The sequence below is a fragment of the Anas acuta genome, chromosome W, assembly GCF_963932015.1.
Source record: "Anas acuta chromosome W, bAnaAcu1.1, whole genome shotgun sequence".
NCBI classification, from domain to species: Eukaryota; Metazoa; Chordata; class Aves; order Anseriformes; family Anatidae; genus Anas; species Anas acuta.
Window position 1 is genome coordinate 2,349,388 of NC_089016.1, and position 19,277 is coordinate 2,368,664.

General features: G+C 53.4%; 2 protein-coding genes and 1 long non-coding RNA gene across 4 annotated transcripts in view; 1 reads left to right on the forward strand and 2 right to left on the reverse strand.

Annotated features, from left to right (window-relative positions):
• Nucleotides 1–19,277, forward strand: part of LOC137847136 (antigen WC1.1-like) — a 155,490-nt gene that overhangs the window by 67,103 nt on the left and 69,110 nt on the right. The gene's annotated exons all lie outside the window — the stretch shown is intronic.
• LOC137847094 (antigen WC1.1-like) overlaps nt 1–19,277 on the reverse strand; it is a 433,117-nt gene that overhangs the window by 1,870 nt on the left and 411,970 nt on the right. Inside the window, exons 9-11 of one of the 2 annotated variants that reach the window (XM_068665365.1) lie at nt 1,183–1,491; nt 784–819; nt 375–515 (exon numbers count right to left, since the gene is read on the reverse strand). In XM_068665365.1, the coding sequence (XP_068521466.1) occupies nt 375–515; nt 784–819; nt 1,183–1,491 (486 nt within the window). The remainder of the gene's footprint in view (nt 1–374; nt 516–783; nt 820–1,182; nt 1,492–19,277) is intronic. The other variant, XM_068665368.1, reaches the window with a different exon arrangement.
• LOC137847141 (uncharacterized) lies at nt 3,927–6,841 on the reverse strand. Its single transcript, XR_011090806.1, has 3 exons — nt 6,719–6,841; nt 5,445–5,759; nt 3,927–4,234 (listed from the first exon to the last, which is right to left on the reverse strand). It is a non-coding gene; the product is annotated as an uncharacterized lncRNA (long non-coding RNA).

The following is a 19,277-nucleotide window of genomic DNA, read 5'->3' on the forward strand; positions in this document are numbered from 1 at the left end:
GCTCCATCTCTGCCCCACACAGCAATAGCACAGCCTGTGCCCTGCTGGGAGGTGGCTGACACCACGGTGATGGACTCCGCTGCCCCATGCTCCTCCTGCCAGAGCCACCCACATCACTGCCAGCAGTGCATCCTCCCCGTCTCACCCAGCCCAGATCTCACATTTCTCTTCTCACCCCAGAACTGATGCCTCAGGCTCTGGGCTCTCTCCACCCCTTGATGTTGGTGCCCCATGGTCTGTCAGTCAGTGGGGCAGCACATGGGGCAGGAGGCAACACACGGCTCTGTTTCTGTGTCCCAGGACACCAACACCCCCAGCACCCCCAGCCCTGCCAGGAGGCATCTCCCCCCCAGGACCACTGGGGAAGGACCCACCTCTGCGCCGAGCCCTGGCGCTTCGCACCTGCCCAGCCAGGAGGGCCAGGAGCAGGCAGAGGAGGGCCCCCAGGATGATGCAGATGACGACAGACACTGAGAGTCCCTCTCTGGTGGTGGTCGGACGGCCCCGTGGGGGATCTGCATGGGCAGGAACATGGCAAGGGCAGCATCAGACAAGGGAGAGGTTGGGGGTGGGACAAGTTAGCGCTGACCACAAAAGGCAGCAGGGGCTGGGAGGGACAGAGCTGGGTGATGGGGCAGCTCCCACCCTGCTGGGTACATCGCAGACTTCTCCCAGCTCCCTTGATTTCCTGGGAGTCTCACAGCCCAGCAAGGAGCCCTTTCTCCTGGCTGTGTGTTACAGCGTGGACATGGACAGACCCAGCCCTGGGGAAGGACAGCTTACCTGATTGTGGGGGGGATGTTGCTGTCCTGGGTGCAGCTGCAGGAGAGGAGAAGGAGAGCTGGGATAAGAGGCTGGGGCTGTGGCACCAGGCAGCCTCCCTGGCAAATGACCCCAGCATGTGCCACCTGAATTGTCCCTCCTGTGGGGTTGGGCAGGGTGGAAGGGACAGGGCCCAGCACCCCTGCTCTGGGCTGCTCACAGGACAGTGCAGGCAGCCCAGGAGATGTGCTGGCACATCCAGCCCCACAGAGGCTGCTCCCCACCCACCACCAGCCTCCCACTCTGCAGGAACACCCTTGCTCGGGCCAGCACTGGGGCCATGCCAGGATCCAGCAGGGCAAACGCCCAAGCCAGCTCCTTGCCAAGCCCCCAGCCATGTCTCCCAGCCCCACTGCTCACCTGAGCAATGCACAGCCGCATCTGCCTTATGCTGGCAGGCACCGCTGTCCCCTGGCTGGGCCCAACAGTCCTGCAGAGACAGCTCCGTCCCCCTGCACTCCATCAGCCACATGGGGCCCGTCCCCTCTCCAGCAGCAGCCTGGCCCAGGGCATAGAGCGCGGGGCCACAGCCCAGCTGCCTGCACGCCACCTCGGCATCCCGCATGTCCCAGGCATTGTCACACAGCGTCCCCCAGGTGCCGCGGTGCCAGATCTCCACTCTGCCCGAGCAGCCGTCCTTGCCTCCCACAGCACGGATCTTCTCCCTGTCTGGGGAGGCAGACATCTCCCGTGGCATCGGGACAGCTGGGACAGCCCTGCCAGGTGAGGGGGCACGCGCAGGGGCAGCTCCCTACCTGTGCAGCTGGTGGAGTTGGGGCATGCAGCCACCTGCGGCCTTTCTGTCCATGTCCCAAAGGAAAGAGAAGTTGGGCTGAAAAGGGTTGTTCTGGGGGTCGTGCAGAAGAGCACAGAGCTGACCTCTGCTCACACGTCCCCATGCTGCCTGGGTCAGGGCAGCAGCAGAACCCTGTTCACTCAGGGGACACACACGGCACTGCAGGGGGGACCTGAGTGCTTGGCCCCACAAGGTCCCTGGTTCATAGAGTAGCGGGAGGCTGTCCCAGGAGGGGGGACTCCTGAAAGCCCTGCATGGTCTCCTCTCAGACCTTGCCTGGTGTTGCCTCTGCATCCCCCAGGGAGCTGCTGGCAGCCCGGCTGTTGACTGCTGCTGGTGGACATGGGCGGCTCTGAGAGCTGAAGTCACCTTTGTGCACCAGTAGCAACAGGGTCTAATGCAGGAAGTCAAAGCCCCTCTGGGTTCCTTCTCTACATTTCACCATACCCAGTGGGGAACAGGACCTGGTGCCTTGATGGCTCAGATTTACCATTGCAGGTGATATTGGCCTCTTCTCGACGGTCATCACACGACTGCGGATCCCAGGAAGCAGAGGGACACTGCCAGAAGGAGCTGCTGCTCTTCCCACACTCCACGCGATCCAGCCATGCAGTGCCAGACAGCTCAGCATAGCTAGAATCTGTTTCCAGTTCCCCTTCATTCCCGCAGCCCAGCTCCTTGCACACCAGTGACACCGTCTCGGTGGTCATGGAGTTGGAGCAAACGCTGCCCCACGTCCCATTGTAGAAAACCTGCAGGCGCCCGGAGCAGCCGTCGCTGTTCTCCAGCCTCAGGGCCGTGAACTCTGGAAGGAGGAAAGGCCCCAGGGACATCCTTGGATGGCAGCCACAGATGCCCTTGGCCCTACCTGGCTCTACCCTCACCCTGGCCTTACTGGCCCCAGTTCCCAGAAACACACTCCAAACACAGACCTGAACAGATGACTCCTGCGTCCTCCTTGTGCCTGCAGTCGTGCTGCCCCCAGGCCTCGGCAGGGCAGTCCCAGAGAGCAGCTTCAGCCCCAGAGCAGTTGACGCCATCCAGCCAGATCTGCCCGGAGCCCTCCCCAAACCGAGCAGAGCCGGCTGCCTCCAGGGCCCCTCCGCAGCCCAGCTGGCGGCAAACGACGGCGGCGTCGGCCAGGTCCCAGGCGTCGTCACAGACGGTGCCCCAGCGTCCCTGGTAGTAGATCTCCACTCTCCCGGCACAGCGCCCGGCCCCGTCCACCAGCCGCACCCGCCGGCTCCCTGCAGCGGGGAGAACCCCGGCCGTCAGGGGCTGGCTGCCCTCCTGGACCTTCAACTGGGGGACGTGCAGCACCACTCACCCCGGCACACGACCCCCACATCCTCCATGATCCCTGCTGCCGGTGTGCTCTTGGGCAGGGAGGTGTTGCAGAAGCTCAGGTCAGCCTCGTGCCCTGCACACTGCATCCCACGCAGCCCCACAGGTCCTCGTCCTCGCTCGGCCCTCACGGGGGTGTAGGCTGCCTCGGCCTCTCCGCACTGCAGCTGCCAGCACACCACGCTGGCCTCCTGCATGTCCCACTGCTCATCCAGGACTCTGCCCCACGTCCCGTGCTGGAAGACCTCCACGCGCCCGTCGCACCAGCTCCCTCCGCCCACCAACCGCAGGGGCATGGGGTGAGTTAGGCCTGGTGAGAGCAGACATTCAGCCAGGCTCTGCCATGAGCTCCCCAAATTTGTGTGGCCGTGTCACACACCAGGAGCAAATGGACTTTGCAGCACTGCCCAGCACTCACCTGAGCAAATGACAGCAGCAGCGTTCTCCTGGGAGCACGGCGAGGCCCCCAGGGCAGTCACCGGGCACTGCCCCAGGTGGCCTTCAGTCCCGTCACAGTGGAACGAGTCTCTCCAGACGGGGCCGGTTCCTCTCCCAAAATGCCCTCCTCCAGGAATGGACTCAGCAAAGCCACAGCCGAGGTGCCGACAGAGAACGTGGGCGTCCGAGAGGTCCCAGCGGGAGGCACAGAGGGTTCCCCACGTCCCCAGCACCTCCACCTCCACCCTGCCCTCACACGCTCTGCGGCCATTCACCAGCCTGAATCCTGTGTACTCTGGGGACAAAGGAGGGTGAGAGAGGTCACATTTGTGTTCTTGCTCCCACAGGAGCTGCAGGAGAGACCAGAGGGACGGCGTGCCTTTCTCCTCCTGCAACACTCTAATTTTAGGGCTGCAGACTACCACCTCACCCCACCTGTCCCCCACCCAGCACAGCCAAGTTCCTGCCGTGCTCTCCTTCCACCACCACAACCCCAGTGGCCATCATCCCACCCCAAATCCTTACGTGTGCAGGTGACATGAGTGCCATTGCTGTGGGTGCAGGCCTTGTCCTTGGGGGCCCCCGTGGGGCAGAAGGAGAGGATGGATTCATTCCCCACACACTGCAGCTCTCTGTCCCAGACAGGACCGGCCCCTTCTCCCAGCTGAGCTGCCCCATGGACAGACAGGGCTGTGCCACACTGCAGCTCCCTGCACACCACCTCGGCAGCTTTGGCACCAAAGTGGGAGTGACAGACAGCTTTCCACTGGTCCCTGTCGTAGACCTCCACACTTCCTGAGCAGGGGCTGTCCCCTCCGACCAGCCGGACAAATCCTGGAGCAACCAAGAAGACCTGTGAGTTCCCAAAGTCCTCTGGCATTTCTGTGCCCACCTCCCACCTCATCCCTGAGGTGACCACATGCAGAGCCCCATGGCCAGCCCAGTAACTCTCCATGGGTGCTGATGGCACAAACACATCAGAGCCCCCCTGCTGATCCTCAGAATCCAGCCCAGCACCCATGGGCTGCCCTCTCTCCCAACCCCCAGCAGCGGTCACTGCTCAAATAAACTGTTTCTTGGATCCCCTGGGTTGCCCAGCTCCAGACCCAGCACTGCAACACCTGCAGCACGTGGACCCACGGAAATGGGCCCAGGCACTGGGGGCTGCTGTAGCCTGCTCTGCCCCAGGCCAGGTTCTGGTCTCAGACCAGTTAGAAGAAATCCTTGGATCTGCCAAAAAGCCCCTTTTTCCCAGGGGGTGCTGGGGCTCTTGGGGAGCTGCTGTTACATGGGGCACATCTGGGGAGCAGGTAAAGGGGGGATGTCCTGAGGGAGGGATAGTGTGGTGCCAGGCATGCACGTCCCCAGCCACCAGCCAGACAGAGGGCAGGAGAGCAGGCAGAGAGCTCCCGGTATGAGGGCAGGCAGAGAGGAGAGCCAGGAGGTGCTGGCACAGCCCCTGGGGCACAGGGCAGGCAGGAGAGGCTGAGCAGTGGGTCAGCACGGCCTGGAGGGGCCGTGTCCCTGGGGGCTGGCTCTCATAGTGTGACCCCGGGACAGAAACAAGGTGCCACTTGCCACCCTGCTCCTCTGTGCAAGCCCAGTGCTCCTGCCCTCTGAGCAGCCCCTCTGCTTTGGCTGATGTTCTCTTGTCTGCTGGGGGTACAACCCAAAAGTCCTGGGCCATTGCACGCCCTTCCCTGAGGCTGCTGGTGGCTGGGGGAGCTGCTCTAGATTCCTCTGGCATAGGGACCAGCCTGCCAGACAGGGCCTGGGCGAATGGAAGAGAAAGATGGGAACCAGGCAGCACAGTGGGAAGGGTGAGGGCTTTCCTCTCCCAGCCCCAGGCACCTCCCCAGGGTTGACTTCTCCAGCTCAAGGACAAGTCTGGGTTTGGGTATCTGGGCTGGGCTCCACTGGGCTTTGCCTTGGGATGTGGGACAACAACAGTGACAGACCATGCTTATCAGTGCCCTGACCTATGAGGTGTTACCCTTTTCCCCTTTCCAATCCCCAAAACATGGGGAATGGGCTGAGCGATTACCTGAACATATCACTCCAGCATCCAAATCGTGAGAACAGTAGGATTCACCGCGTCCTATGTGACTGCAGTCAGACAGGGCAGACTCGGTGCCACGACAATCAACACCAACCATCCAAATGGGCCCAGATCCTGGCCCAAAGTGTCCGTACTGAGGAGCTTCAAGAGCATCCCCACAGCCCAGGTGCTTGCAAACCACTGCAGCATCTTTCTTGTCCCACAAAGCTCCACACACGGTCCCCCACTGGCCCTGTTGTTTCACCTCCACTCTTCCAGCACAGCGACTGCCGCCATCCGCCAGCCTCACCTCCGCAGCCCCTTCAAACATCAACAGGGGAACGGTCAGGAGAGCTTTGATCCCCACAGTGAGGGTCTCAGATTGTCCCTGGATCAGGCACAGTCACAGACCCCAAGGTGGGAACCCTGCTCCCATGGGCTGTCCCTGGGGCAGTGGGATGTCCCCATGCGCTGCGCTGGGCTGGGAGTGCCCAGCTCCAGTCCTCCTCAGCCATCTGCTGCCCCACAGCCCCCAGCACCTTCTCCCACCCCAGTGGCTCCCTGCCCCTGCCCATGCCCACTTGCATACCTCCCCCAGCCCTGCACAAGGCTCCTGTTCCTCCCCAGTCCAGCACCCCTTGAACAGCCCCATGTTCCTTGACCAATACTTTCCCCTGGCCCACCTGCCCCAGGCTCCTCCAAAATGCACCAAAACACCTAGGGCTCCCTGTCTGTACAGGGGGCACTGAGTCAATCTCAAGGTACCCCCCCAACCTGTGTCCTCTCCTCATTCCTGCTGTCAGCCCAGCTTCTAACCTTGGCCAGGCCTCCCAGGAAGGATACCTCTCTGCCACCTTTGGTGCAGAAGCCCCAGTCACCTTTTGTTTGGGGGTACAACCTCCCCTCCTAGGATCAGGGTCTACCCAGAACCCAGGGCCAGGGAGCAGCACGCAACATCTCCAGGACACCCCAGGCATTGGCTGTCAGCACCTGGGCCTCCTCCAGCTCGAGAGGTTTGGTGCTGGGGAACAAGGGGTCCCAAAAGGGTACCTGAGGACAAGGTGTCTAGAAATGCAACTGGACATGGGCTGCCAAAAACATGGGAGCTGTGGAAATGGATTACACTCTCCCATCCATGACAGGCACAGGCTGAGGGACTGAGAACATTCTACCCCTCATTTCAGTGGTACCTGCAAAGCAACCCCACTCCCAGAGGGATCCCAATGAACCCACTGCTGCCCACTGGCCCCAGGCTACGGAACAGAGAAGCTGGCACTTACCTCTGCATGGCTGCACCCAGAGGAACAGCCACAGCACCCAAGGGGACAGGAGTCCCTCTGTCCCCATCCTGAGGCTCCTGCCCTGACAGCACGGCCCTGCTGCTGGAGCTCCTGGGGACCCACGAGTCAGTGGATGTGGTGGGAGGGCAATATATCTGTGCAGATGCTGCCCCAGCTGCAGGAGGAGCCAATCGAAGCAGCAAGCACCTTTTTAGACGTTATCGGCACTTATCTCCCCTCCGACGCAGCCCAGCTCTCCAATGAACTTCTCCAGTGCTCTTCATGACCATATATGAGGGACGGCTCCGCTGCGGGTCTCACGTCACTGCGGTGGGAGATGATCGTGGGGTAGGGCTGGGTGTGGGGGCAGATGGCTCTGACACCCCTTGCAGCCTGCTGTGGGAGCACGGAGCATCTCCTGAGCTGTAGCATCCAAGAGCCCAAGGTGCGATTGTCCGGCTGTCCTTGTGCCATGGGATCCAGGGGACTGGCCCTGCAGCAGGGCTGTGTCAGGCTGGGAAGGGACCAGCCCCTGCCCCTGCTACAGCCCCCTCTGTGCTGGCAGCAGCAGCTGGGAAAGGCCCTTGGGCAGGGCCAGAGCCCCATGATGGGGGTGCTGGCTGTCCCGTCCCTCCCCAGGGAGCCTCCTGTGGGGTCCCGGCAGCAGCCAGAGCTGGTCCAGGGCCTGCCCTGGCAGCAGAGCTGCAGCCCAGAGCCTCAGGCGTCTCCCTGGCTCTCAGCGTGTCACCCAGGGGCCGTTATTCCCCGCGGCGGGTCGGGAGCTGGAGCCTGCCTGCCACTGCAGGTGCACAAACCGCAGCCCACGTGACATGGCGCCCGGGCAGGAAGACGGTGGTTTCCTCCTGGCCCCGTGCCCAGGCATGGCCCTGCGGTGCCTCCCAGCCTCCTCATAGCTCCAAGCCTGGCAGAGTCCAAGAAGTTTTGGGACAATACTCTCAGACGTATAGTTTACTATATATATATATATATATATATATATATATATATATATGTATATGTATATGTATATGTATATGTATATATATATGTATATATGTATATATATATATAAATACACAGACGCATATATATATTATATTTTTAATAGAACACACATTTTTCTGAATATATACAATATATATATTACTTATACATTATTATATTATATTTTTATTTATTTTATTAGATTAAACATTATTCTTACATATTGTATGTATTATTATATAGTTCATATTATATAATATATAATTACCGATATTATATTATAGATTATATTTTTATTTGATATATATTTATATTACATAAATTATTCCAGTATATTATACAGTATTATGTTATATTACAGTGTAATATATTATATTAATTATATTATATATTTTATTTTATTTTATTTTATTTTATTTTATTTTTCATTACATTAATTATACATGTATTATACATATGTAAAAGGTTTGGTTTTTATGAATATATACATTATATATTTTAAAATTTTTAATATATATTTACAGTTTGTATAGTTTTTTAGATACATATATAATTTATTTTGTTGTCTGGTGGCTGGAGTTTGACTCACTGACCCTTGATTCTTTCCAACTCGGGCTATTTCATGATTCTACCCAACACAGCTCCAGGTGATGCCATAGCATATTCACCTGCCATGGGCCTGCTCCTGGCCTGTGTTCAGGCAGCAATGACCTCACAAACACCTACACAAGTTCTTGGCCTGTTCCAGGCCTGACACCTCGTCAGGTACCAGTGACCTCACAAGTACCTGTACAATCCGTGGGCCTTGCCCTGACCTATCAGCTAATTGATCACCAATGACCTCCCCACAGACCCACACCAGCCATGTGCTTATTCCTGGCCTCCTGGCTTCTCAGGCACCAGGGTCCTCCCAGCATCTAGCACAGGCCATGTTTGCTCTCAGCCAGTTAGTTACACAGGCACCACTGGCATCCAAATGACACCCACAGGCCAGGGGACTGCTCCTGGCCTATCAACTCCTCAGCTGACCATGACCTCATTGTTGCAGGAAGCACGGTCAAAAGCACAACAGACACACAGTAGAGTCAGATCATGCTCCATTTTATTGCCCGAATAGCCTAACTTTTATAGAGAACTTAACAGGGGTGGACAGTGTTTCACACAAGGTTATTGGTCAAAAGCACTCAGACAAACAACTACAAGAAAACAACCCCACCTGCAAGAAAACAACCCCTTGTGTTTAGCAGTCACATAGACCTTGTCCTTGAAGCCAGCTACTGGTAACAATATTTTTCTGAATTCCTCAATTGGGCGATGTGGGAACACTGTCATGGGAACTTCTCATAGTTGCCCTGGTAGCTTGGTTTGCTCAGCTACAGCAAGCCATGGGATTTTTGCTGTTTCAAGAAATCCCTCAACAATTCCCCCTTCTTCTTTTGAGCAAACCAAGCCCGACACAGCAGTTTTACAAGTGACTCTTTAGCTATACTTACAACACACAACGATGATTACCACCACCATAAACCAAATTCTTAATCCCCTTGTGACTAAACCCAGCAACCATCTACACCTTGTTTCAAACAAGTCAGTGAACCATTGATTGAAAGGATTGATACCATACTGAATCTTTCTCATATGCTCTTTCAGGAAAGTAATGGATTTGTGAATTGACTCATTATGATCAGAAAGGTTTAAACAGTACATTCCCTTAAAGTCCTCACACCCATTCCTTTGGGCCAAAAGCAAGATGTCAATAGCAGCTTGATCCTGTAAAAGCAGATGTCGCAGACTATTTTGATCTGGTAACATCTCCTCAAGTATCTCTGTCGTGGCATAGGCTTGCCTCTTGGCCCAGCATTCCAATTTTTCTAAGTTGTTACGTGCGGCCACAGATGCCACTCCAGGCACTGAAATTGCTAATGCCGCTCTAGCTGCAACCCCACACAATTCAACATTATCATTGCAATCCGATGCAAGCAATGCCCATTTATGTCTGGTGATCTCACGCAACTGTAACGAGCTAGGAGCAAATACAATGAGTTTATCTAAGTAACATGGACATCTGATAGCATTTGCAGGGATACCATGCCAGGCCCCATCCCCACAAATCAGAAGCACATCAGGAGGTAAGGCCAAAGCTGCACAATTGTTCCAAACACTGTAGTTGTTACCCCTTGTCTCCATGCTACAAACCCCTAAACCCTGCTTAGCAGCGTCATTGTAATCACAGGTGTTATTTGTGTTTTTGTACCAGTATGGCCCTTTCCCAGTTCCTGTAGCAGGATTCACCTGATAGCCACGGCTACGTTCACATTTGTAGCCACCTTTCAGGTTGATACAGATTTGACTACAGATACCAGGGTTTTGACATTCATCAATTCCACAGTTTCTCTTTTCTACAAAGTCAAACCCAGCTGGACAGTCACATTCATTTATGTTGCATTCCTTCAGGGGCTCATCACCCCAGTCCTTGCAGTCTCTCTGCTGGTTACACACTTTATTGGTATCTATGCATTCTCCACTTCTGCACTTGAATTTGCCAGGTCCTGAGCACTGAATAACATCGTTACAGTTTGCTTCATCAGTGCCATCCAGACAGTCTCTCACACCACTGCACTGCCTACTCCCATGGACACAGTTCCCATCTTCACATCTGAACTGGTCTGGCCTGCAGGTCTGAGAAGGGCAGTTAATTTCATCACTTCCATCCTTGCAATCAGGATCTCTGTTACAGTCTTTTTCACCATCACATTTCCAGGACACTGGGATACACTGGACTGACTGAGGACCACAGCTGATTTCATTTACCCGACATGTTCTCATATGACACAGCTCAGCACTCTCATCAGACCCATTTTCACAGTCCGGATCCCCATCACACGGCCATCTATTTGGCACACACTGACCACTGTTGCACACAAAGTCAGATTCAGCACACGTCTTCTTCACACAAGCACTCTCATCACTGCCATCTGAGCAGTCTTCACATTTTGCTCTAGCACTGTCGGCAGCAGTGCACAGGCAGGTGAGGGCAAGCAGCAGGCAGAATGCCCCACAGCGCGGCAGTGCCTGCCGCCGCCCTGCACCTATGTCACTTATACTACTCCTATTACCCATGCTAGTAGTGTCAGTGGCATCCTCCTGGTACCGTTTCTGTCTTTGCCGCCCCTTACTCTCCCCCTTTTCTTTTTGCCACTGACCATTCACCACAAATGGATAAGACACATGATTACTAGTTAGGAAAGAGAGTGTAACGTCTGCTATACGGCTGCAGGCAGTGCCAGCTGCAATCCTAGACGCTGTTTGTGAACGAGCCTGCCGGTGGTCATTTGGCAGTGTAATCTGCGTCTCTGCACTCCTGCCCTGCAATAGAGCTAAATCGTCATTAATAGTCCATAGAATGAGGCAACCCCACGGAATGTTATCCAGAAACATAGTTATAACACCGATCTGGGGACGAATAGTCCTTTTTGCATTGCAAGATAAACCTATTATAAAAAGAATGCCAAAGAGAAGCAGCACAGCCGCTGCTGCTGCCTCCATGGTTACGTCAGACAGGCTGCAGGGTCCTGATGTCCGCCCCTCTGCTCTGTGCCGACTCGCCACACGGTGAGAGTCGGCTGCCGTTGTCCACTGATGCCTCTGGTCTCCCGTAGCAGCTCGATCTCGGATGTCCCGCATCACACCGTGATCACGTCAATTTCCCGCGGCCCTCCGCAATTCCATGTCCCGCCGCAACTCCGTTTCCCGCGGCCCTCCGCAATTCCACGTCTCGCCGCAACTCTATTTCCCGCGGCCCTCCGCAATTCCACGTCTCGCCGCAACTCTATTTCCCGTGGCCCTCCGCAATTCCACGTCCCGCCGCAACTCCGTTTCCCGCGGCCCTCCGCAATTCCACGTCTCGCCGCAACTCCGTTTCCCGCGGCCCTCCGCAATTCCACGTCTCGCCGCAACTCCGTTTCCCACGGCCCTCCGCAATTCCACGTCTCGCTGCAACTCTATTTCCTGCGGCCCTCCGCAATTCCACATCTCGCCGCAACTCTATTTCCCGCGGCCCTCCGCAATTCCACGTCCCGCCGCGACTCCGTTTACCCGCGGCCCTCCGCAATTCCACGTCTCGCCGCAAAACCCCGTTTCCCACCGTTTTCCGCGTCTCTCAGCGGGAGTACCGCGTCTCACCGTGAGGCCTGTGTACCGTGTTTCCGGGCCGGTGTCCGGTCTGCTCAAGCGCCGGTCAGATGGGCGCTCCGAAGTCCCGACGGCACGGCGAGATCGCGGCGCCGCTGGTCCCGGCGCCGCCAGTCCCGGCGCCGCTGGTCTCCTGGTCTACCTGCGTTCGGATGTGCCGGCGCCGCTGGTGTCCCGCTGCGCTGGTGTCCCGCTGTGCTGCGATGTTTGCCCCGGCGCCGCTGCGATGTCCGTGCTCGGCTGCGATGTCTGCTCCGGTGCTGCGATGTCCTGCTCCGGTGCGATGTCTGTTCAGGTCCTGTTCAGGTCTCCCGCTGCGATGTCCTGTTCAGGCCCTGTTCAGGTCTCAGCCTGTTCGGGCGCCATATGTTGCAGGAAGCACGGTCGAAAGCACGACAGACACACAGTAGAGTCAGATCATGCTCCATTTTATTGCCTGAATAGCCTAACTTTTATAGAGAACTTAACAGGGGTGGACAGTGTTTCACACAAGGTTATTGGTCAAAAGCACTCAGACAAACAACTACAAGAAAACAACCCCACCTGCAAGAAAACAACCCCTTGTGTTTAGCAGTCACATAGACCTTGTCCTTGAAGCCAGCTACTGGTAACAATATTTTTCTGAATTCCTCAATTGGGCGATGTGGGAACACTGTCATGGGAACTTCTCATATTTGCCCTGGTAGCTTGGTTTGCTCAGCTACAGCAAGCCATGGGATTTTTGCTGTTTCAAGAAATCCCTCAACAACCTCATAAGCACGTGTAGCCTAATGGAAGGTGTCCCTACCTGTAGCAGGGGGTGTGGACTAGATGGTCATTAGGGTTCTTACAACCCAAACCATTCTATGACTCTGTGATTCTCTGATATCCGTGCAGCTGATGCATACTCTCCATGGAAGTAGTCAGGCTCCAGTGACCTCCCAAGAACTTATCTGGCCGTGCACCTGCTCCTGCCCTGTCGGCTACTCAGCCAAGAGTGGCATCACAAGTACATTCCCCAGGCATGGGTCTCCTTCCTGCCTGTCATCTTCTCAGGCAACAGTGACGTCACAAGCTCTTACGAGAGCTGTGGGCCTGCTGCTGGTCTGTCAGCTCCACAGGCACCACTGACCTGAGCACCACATAGACACCTGTTTGGTTTCTGTTCCCAATGAAGTAGTGTGATGCACCAGTAGACAGGTGCCTGGGGTTTCTGTTGGATTTCAGGAGAAATCAAGCATGGGGTGCCATATCTGACGTTACATCATAAGCTCCCAAAGACCCACACTAGCCATGTGCTTATTCCTGACCCGCAAGCTTCTCAGGAACCAGGGTCCTCATAGCGTCTAGCACAGGCCATCCTTGCTCTCGGCCTGTCAACTACTCAGGCACCACTGTTATCACAGAACATTCACCTGCCATGGGCCTGCTCATGGCCTATCAGATCTTCAGCTGACAGTGACCTCGTAAGCACATATGAGCTATTGGAACATGTCCCTGCCTATCATATGTCATGGTTTAACCCGGCGGGCAGCTAAACACCACACAGCCATTCGCTCACCCTCCACCCTCCCTCTCTGGGACGGGGGAGAGAAATGGAAAGTGAAGCCCGTGAGTTGAGATAAAGACAGTTTAATAAGACAGGAAAATAATAATAATAATAATAAAAATAATAATAACAATAATAATAATAATGATACAATGGTGATAATAGGAAAGTAATAATAATATGTACAAACAAGTGATGCACAATGCAATTGCTCACCACTCGCTGACCGATGCCCAGCCTAACCCCGAGCAGTCCGGCCCCCTCCCCCGGCTAGCAACCCCTATATATTGTTTAGCATGACGTCAGATGGTATGGAATACCCCTTTGGCTAGTTTGGGTCACCTGTCCTGGGTCTGTCCCCTCCCAGCTCTTACTGCACCCCCAGCCTGCCCGTTGGCAGGACAGAGCAAAAGGCTGAGATGTCCTTGGCTTAGTATAAGCACTGCTCTGCAACAATTAAAGCATCGGGGTGTTATCAGCACTCTTCTCATCCTAAGCCAAAACACAGCATTCCACCAGCTACTAGGAAGAAAATTAATTCTAACTGAAACCAGGACATCTATCCACCCCTTATTCCATACCATTTATGTCATGCTCAGGTTACACTCTTTTCCATACATTCTAATTAGTCACCTATAGTAATCATGGTAGTGATAACGTACAGTATAATATACTATTTAACATGGTACAATTCAGTTCATGGGCTATTCTCACCCAGTATTAAATCTCCTTGAGGTACACACCGGACCTCTCCGTTCTTTTGCATCACCCACCAAGTGGATCCAGGTCCCTGAGCGAAAACAATTCCACGAATAGGTTTGCCTTTTCCTGAGGCAGGAGTAGCCCAGACTGTTTTACCCAGCATATTTTTTACATGCACTACAGGAACTTTATCCCCATCTACAGTACGTAACAGGTTTGATTGGGCAGGTCCAGCTCGGTTGGTAGATCCCCTAGTATTGACTAACCAGGTGGCCTTTGCCAAATGTGTATCCCAGTTTTTGAACGTCCCAGCGCCCATTGCTTTCAAGGTAGTCTTTAACAGGCCATTGTATCGTTCAACTTTCCCGGAGGCTGGTGCATGATAGGGGATGTGATACACCCATTCAATACCATGTTCTTTGGCCCAAGTGTCTATAAGGTTGTTTCGGAAGTGAGTCCCATTGTCTGACTCTATTCTTTCTGGGGTGCCATGCCGCCACAGGACTTGCTTTTCAAGGCCCAGGATGGTGTTCCGGGCGGTAGCATGAGGCACAGGATATGTTTCCAGCCATCCGGTGGTTGCTTCCACCATTGTAAGTACGTGGCGCTTGCCATTGCGAGTTTGAGGGAGTGTGATGTGATCAATCTGCCAGGCCTCTCCATATTTATATTTCAGCCATCGTCCTCCATACCAAAGAGGCTTTGACCGTTTGGCTTGCTTGATTGCAGCACATGTTTCACAGTCATGAATAACCTGTGCTATAGCGTCCATGGTCAGGTCCACCCCTCGATCACGAGCTCATCTGTATGTTGCATCTCTACCTTGATAGCCTGAGGTGTCATGGGCCCATCGGGCTATAAATAATTCACCTTTATGCTGCCAATCCAGGTCCACCTGAGCTACTTCAATCTTAGCAGCCTGATCCACCTGCTGGTTGTTTTGATGTTCTTCAGTAGCCCAATTCTTGGGCACATGAGCATCTACGTGGCGTACTTTCACAGCCAGGTTCTCTACCCGAGCAGCAATATCTTGCCACAATGCAGCAGCCCAGATGGGTTTGCCCCTCCGCTGCCAGTTGTTTTGCTTCCATTGTTGTAACCATCCCCACAGGGCATTTGCTACCATCCATGAATTGGTGTAGAGATAGAGAACTGGCCATTTTTCTCGTTCAGCAATGTCTAAAGCCAGCTGAATGGCTTTCACTTCTGCAAACTGACTCGATTCACCTTCTCCCTCAGCAGCTTCTGCAACTCATCGCGTAGGACTCCATACAGCAGCCTTCCATCTCCGATGCTTCCCCACAATACGACAGGACCCATCAGTGAACAGGGCATATTTCTTCTCATTCTCTGGCAACTGGTTGTACAGCGGGGCTTCTTCAGCACGACCCACCTCCTCCTCTGATGATACCCCAAAGTATTTGCCTTCTGGCCAGTCCATGATCACTTCCAATATTCCTGGGCGACTGGGGTTTCCTATTCGAGCCCGCTGAGTAATCAGTGCAACCCACTTGCTCCATGTAGCATCAGTTGCATGATGTGTAGAGGGGACCCTTCCCTTGAACATCCAGCCTAGTACCGGCAATCGGGGTGCTAGGAGGAGCTGCGCTTCAGTACCGACCACCTCCGAAGCAGATCGAACTCCTTCATATGCTGCCAATATCTCCTTTTCCGTTGGAGTATAGCGGGCCTCAGATCCTCTGTATCCCCAGCTCCAAAACCCCAGGGGCCGACCTCAAGTTTCCCCAGGTTCTTTCTGCCAGAGGTTCCAGGTGGGGCCGTTCTCCCCGGATGCAGTGTAGAGCACATTCTTTACATCTGGTCCTGTTCGAACTGGCCCAAGGGCTACTGCATGGACTATTTCCTGCTTGATTTGTTCAAAGGCTTGTCGTTGTTCAGGGCCCCATTCAAACTCATTCTTCTTACGGGTTACTTGGTAGAGCGAGTTTACAATCAGACTGTAATTTGGGATGTGCATTCTCCAAAACCCCACAACACCTAGGAAAGTCTGTGTTTCTTTTTTGTTAGTTGGTGGAGACATAGCTGTTATTTTGTTGATCACATCTATTGGGATTTGACGACGTCCATCTTGCCATTTTATTCCTAAAAACTGGATCTCTCGTGCAGGTCCTTTGACTTTATTTTGTTTTATGGCAAAACCAGCTTTCAGAAGGATTTGGACTATTTTCTTCCCTTTCTCAAAAACTTCCTCTGCTGTTCCACCCCAGACAATGATGTCACCGATGTACTGCGGATGTTTAGGAGCTTCCCCCTGTTACAGCGCAGACTGGATCAGTCCATGGCAAATGGTAGGGCTGTGTTTCCACCCCTGGGGTAGCCGACTCCAGGTGTATTGGACACCCCTCCAAGTGAAAGGAAACTGGCCTGCACTCTGCTGCTAAAGGGATGGAATAAAATGCATTAGCGATATCAATTGTGGCGTACCCCTTGGCTGCTTTTGATTCCAGTTTGTACTGGAGTTCCAGCATGTCTGGCACTGCAGCACTCAGTGGTGGCGTGACTTTGTTCAGGCCACGATAGTCCACCGTTAGTCTCCACTCACCATTAGACTTTCGCACTGGCCATATGGGACTATTAAAAGGTGAATGAGTCTTGCTGATCACTCCTTGGCTCTCCAATTGACGAATTAGCTTATGGATGGGAATCAGGGAGTCTTGGTTGGTGCGATATTGCTGCCAGTGCACAGTTGTGGTAGCAATTAGCACTTGCTGTTCTTCGACCCTCAGCATCCCCACAACAGAAGGGTCCTCTGAGAGACCAGGCAAGGTAGACAACTGTTTAATGTCCTCTGTCTCTAAGACAGCTATGCCAAAAGCCCTTTTGGGTCCTTGAAATATCCTCTCCTGAGATAGTCTATGCCAAGGATGCACAGAGCATCTGAGCCAGTCACAATATGATGTTTTTGCCACTCATTCCCAGTCAGACTCACTTCAGCCTCCAATATAGTTAACTGCTGGGATCCCCCCATCACCCCATAAATGCAGATGGGTTCTGGCCCTTTATAGCTTGATGGTATTATAGTACACTGTGCACTGGTATCTACTAAAGCCTTATACTTCTGTGCATCTGACATGCCAGGCCACCAAATCCACACCGTCCAATAAACTCAGTTGTCCCTCTCCTCCCCCTGGCTAGAGTCAGTGCCCCTCTGATCCTAGTCAGAATCTCTGTTTCTGTGTCTAAAGTACTGCGTGCTGGAAATTGGAGCAGCAAATTTTTCAGAGAACCCCTTTTCCCCAATTGTTTTCTTTTGCAACTCCCATACCCGTGCTTCCAGGGTAAAGGAAGATTTTCCATCTCATTTTCTCATGTCCTCTCCATGGTCACGTAGGTAAAACCACAGTGTGGCACGGGGTGTGTACCCACCATATTGTCTTCCTTGTGCGGATGAATGCTTACAGTGAGACACTGGTTTGTACAGGTGGGGAAGAAAATAAACTCTCTTCAAGTTGGTGGACCTTTTCAGGAAGTTTCTCCAACGTATTCTCTTTTAGTTGGTGGACACTGGTTCGTGTAGGTGGGGAGGAAGTTAAGGAGGTAGATAAACTCTTTAAGTTGTTGGAATTCTTCTGAAAGTTTCTCCACAGCTGAGACACAGGCCTGTAAGGAAGAGGAGAGACTTTCTTCGTACTGCCGGAGTTGTTTAGCCACTTCATCCACTGTGGGTTCCTCATCATCTTTCCAGGCCATTATTGCCTATGAGCTGGCATATGATGATGGTGCACTCCATACAAACTTCCGCCACATGGGTCGTGTACACCTGACTTCATCCGGATCTGTGGATGTTTTTCTGAGGTCTGGGTCCTAATAAATCACCTCCTGTATGGCTAATTCCCTCAGGTACTGGATTCCCTTCTCCATAGTGGTCCACTTGCCTGGTAAACATACAAGTTCTTCCTGGAAGGGAAACCTTTCCCTCACAGCTGAGAGGAGACGCCTCCAGAGGCTGGTGGATTGTGCTCCATCTGCAATTGCTTTGTCAATGCCGGCATCTCGAGCAAGAGATCCCAGCCGCCTGGCTTCCCTGCCTTCTAATTCCACACAATTGGCTCCAGTGTCCCAGCACCGGAGCAGCCAGGTGACAAGCTGCTCACCTATACAGCGACCAAAATCTTTTCGTACATTTCATAGCTCACGCTGGTATAGCTTTTGGGTAGTTACTATTGATTTTTTGGCATCCTCATCTTCCTCCTCCTGAATCCCTGATGGCCCAGCATCGTCATCTCTATACCTAGATTTGGCAGAAGACTCTCTGTGTTCTAAACGACCTGAATCCCTATACCATTTTTTTACCTCCTCTAGAGGGGCAACTTGCACTGCTACAGCTCGTTTCTCTGACCCAGCCACAGGAGCTGGAGCAGCTGCAGGAACTGGAACTGGAGTGGCTGCAGGAACTGGGACTGGAGCGGCTGCAGAGTCCATCATAGGGGTTGCAGTGGCCATTGGATCTTTCACAGGACTCGGAGTGTCCACAGGGTCTGTCACTGAGTTGATAGTAATATCATTTGCAGCTCGATAGGCATGAGCCAGGCCCCAGCACGTTACAATGATTTGTGTCACTTAGGAACTGCCATAGTCATGACACCTTTCTTTCAAGCATTCTACCAGTTTTTTAGGATTTTGCAGTTGTTCAGGGGTGAATTTACAAAAAACTGGAGGTGCCCACTGCTCTAAATGACTGCCCATATCCTCCCATACTCCCTGCCACTCACAACTATACTGCCTCCGGGCAGATCTCTGGATGAGATTCCTAAGCAGTTGTTTAAATTTAAGCAAAACCTGAAGCACATTCAGGAGGCATAACAACAAGACCATGCTGGTCTAAGTATCCCAAGGATATTCAGTATCTTGGAGAGCTACTGTAACAAGCTCGGAGGATAAGAGGGTGGTGAAGGAGAAAGGAGAAAGGGAGAGTGATCAAGGAGGATACAGGGGTGGTGAAGGAGAAGGGGAGAGTAAACGAGTAAGAAAAAATATCTTCCCCTTTCCCCTCCACAGATTGACTCCCTGCTGAAAAAAGGCAATAGGTATGATTGCTAATAGTTTCCGAGGTATCATTTCCAAAGTATAGAGTCGACAACGTTGCTGAGTACAAATACCAAGTTAGAGTCATGACCAGATATTTCATTGTCTCAT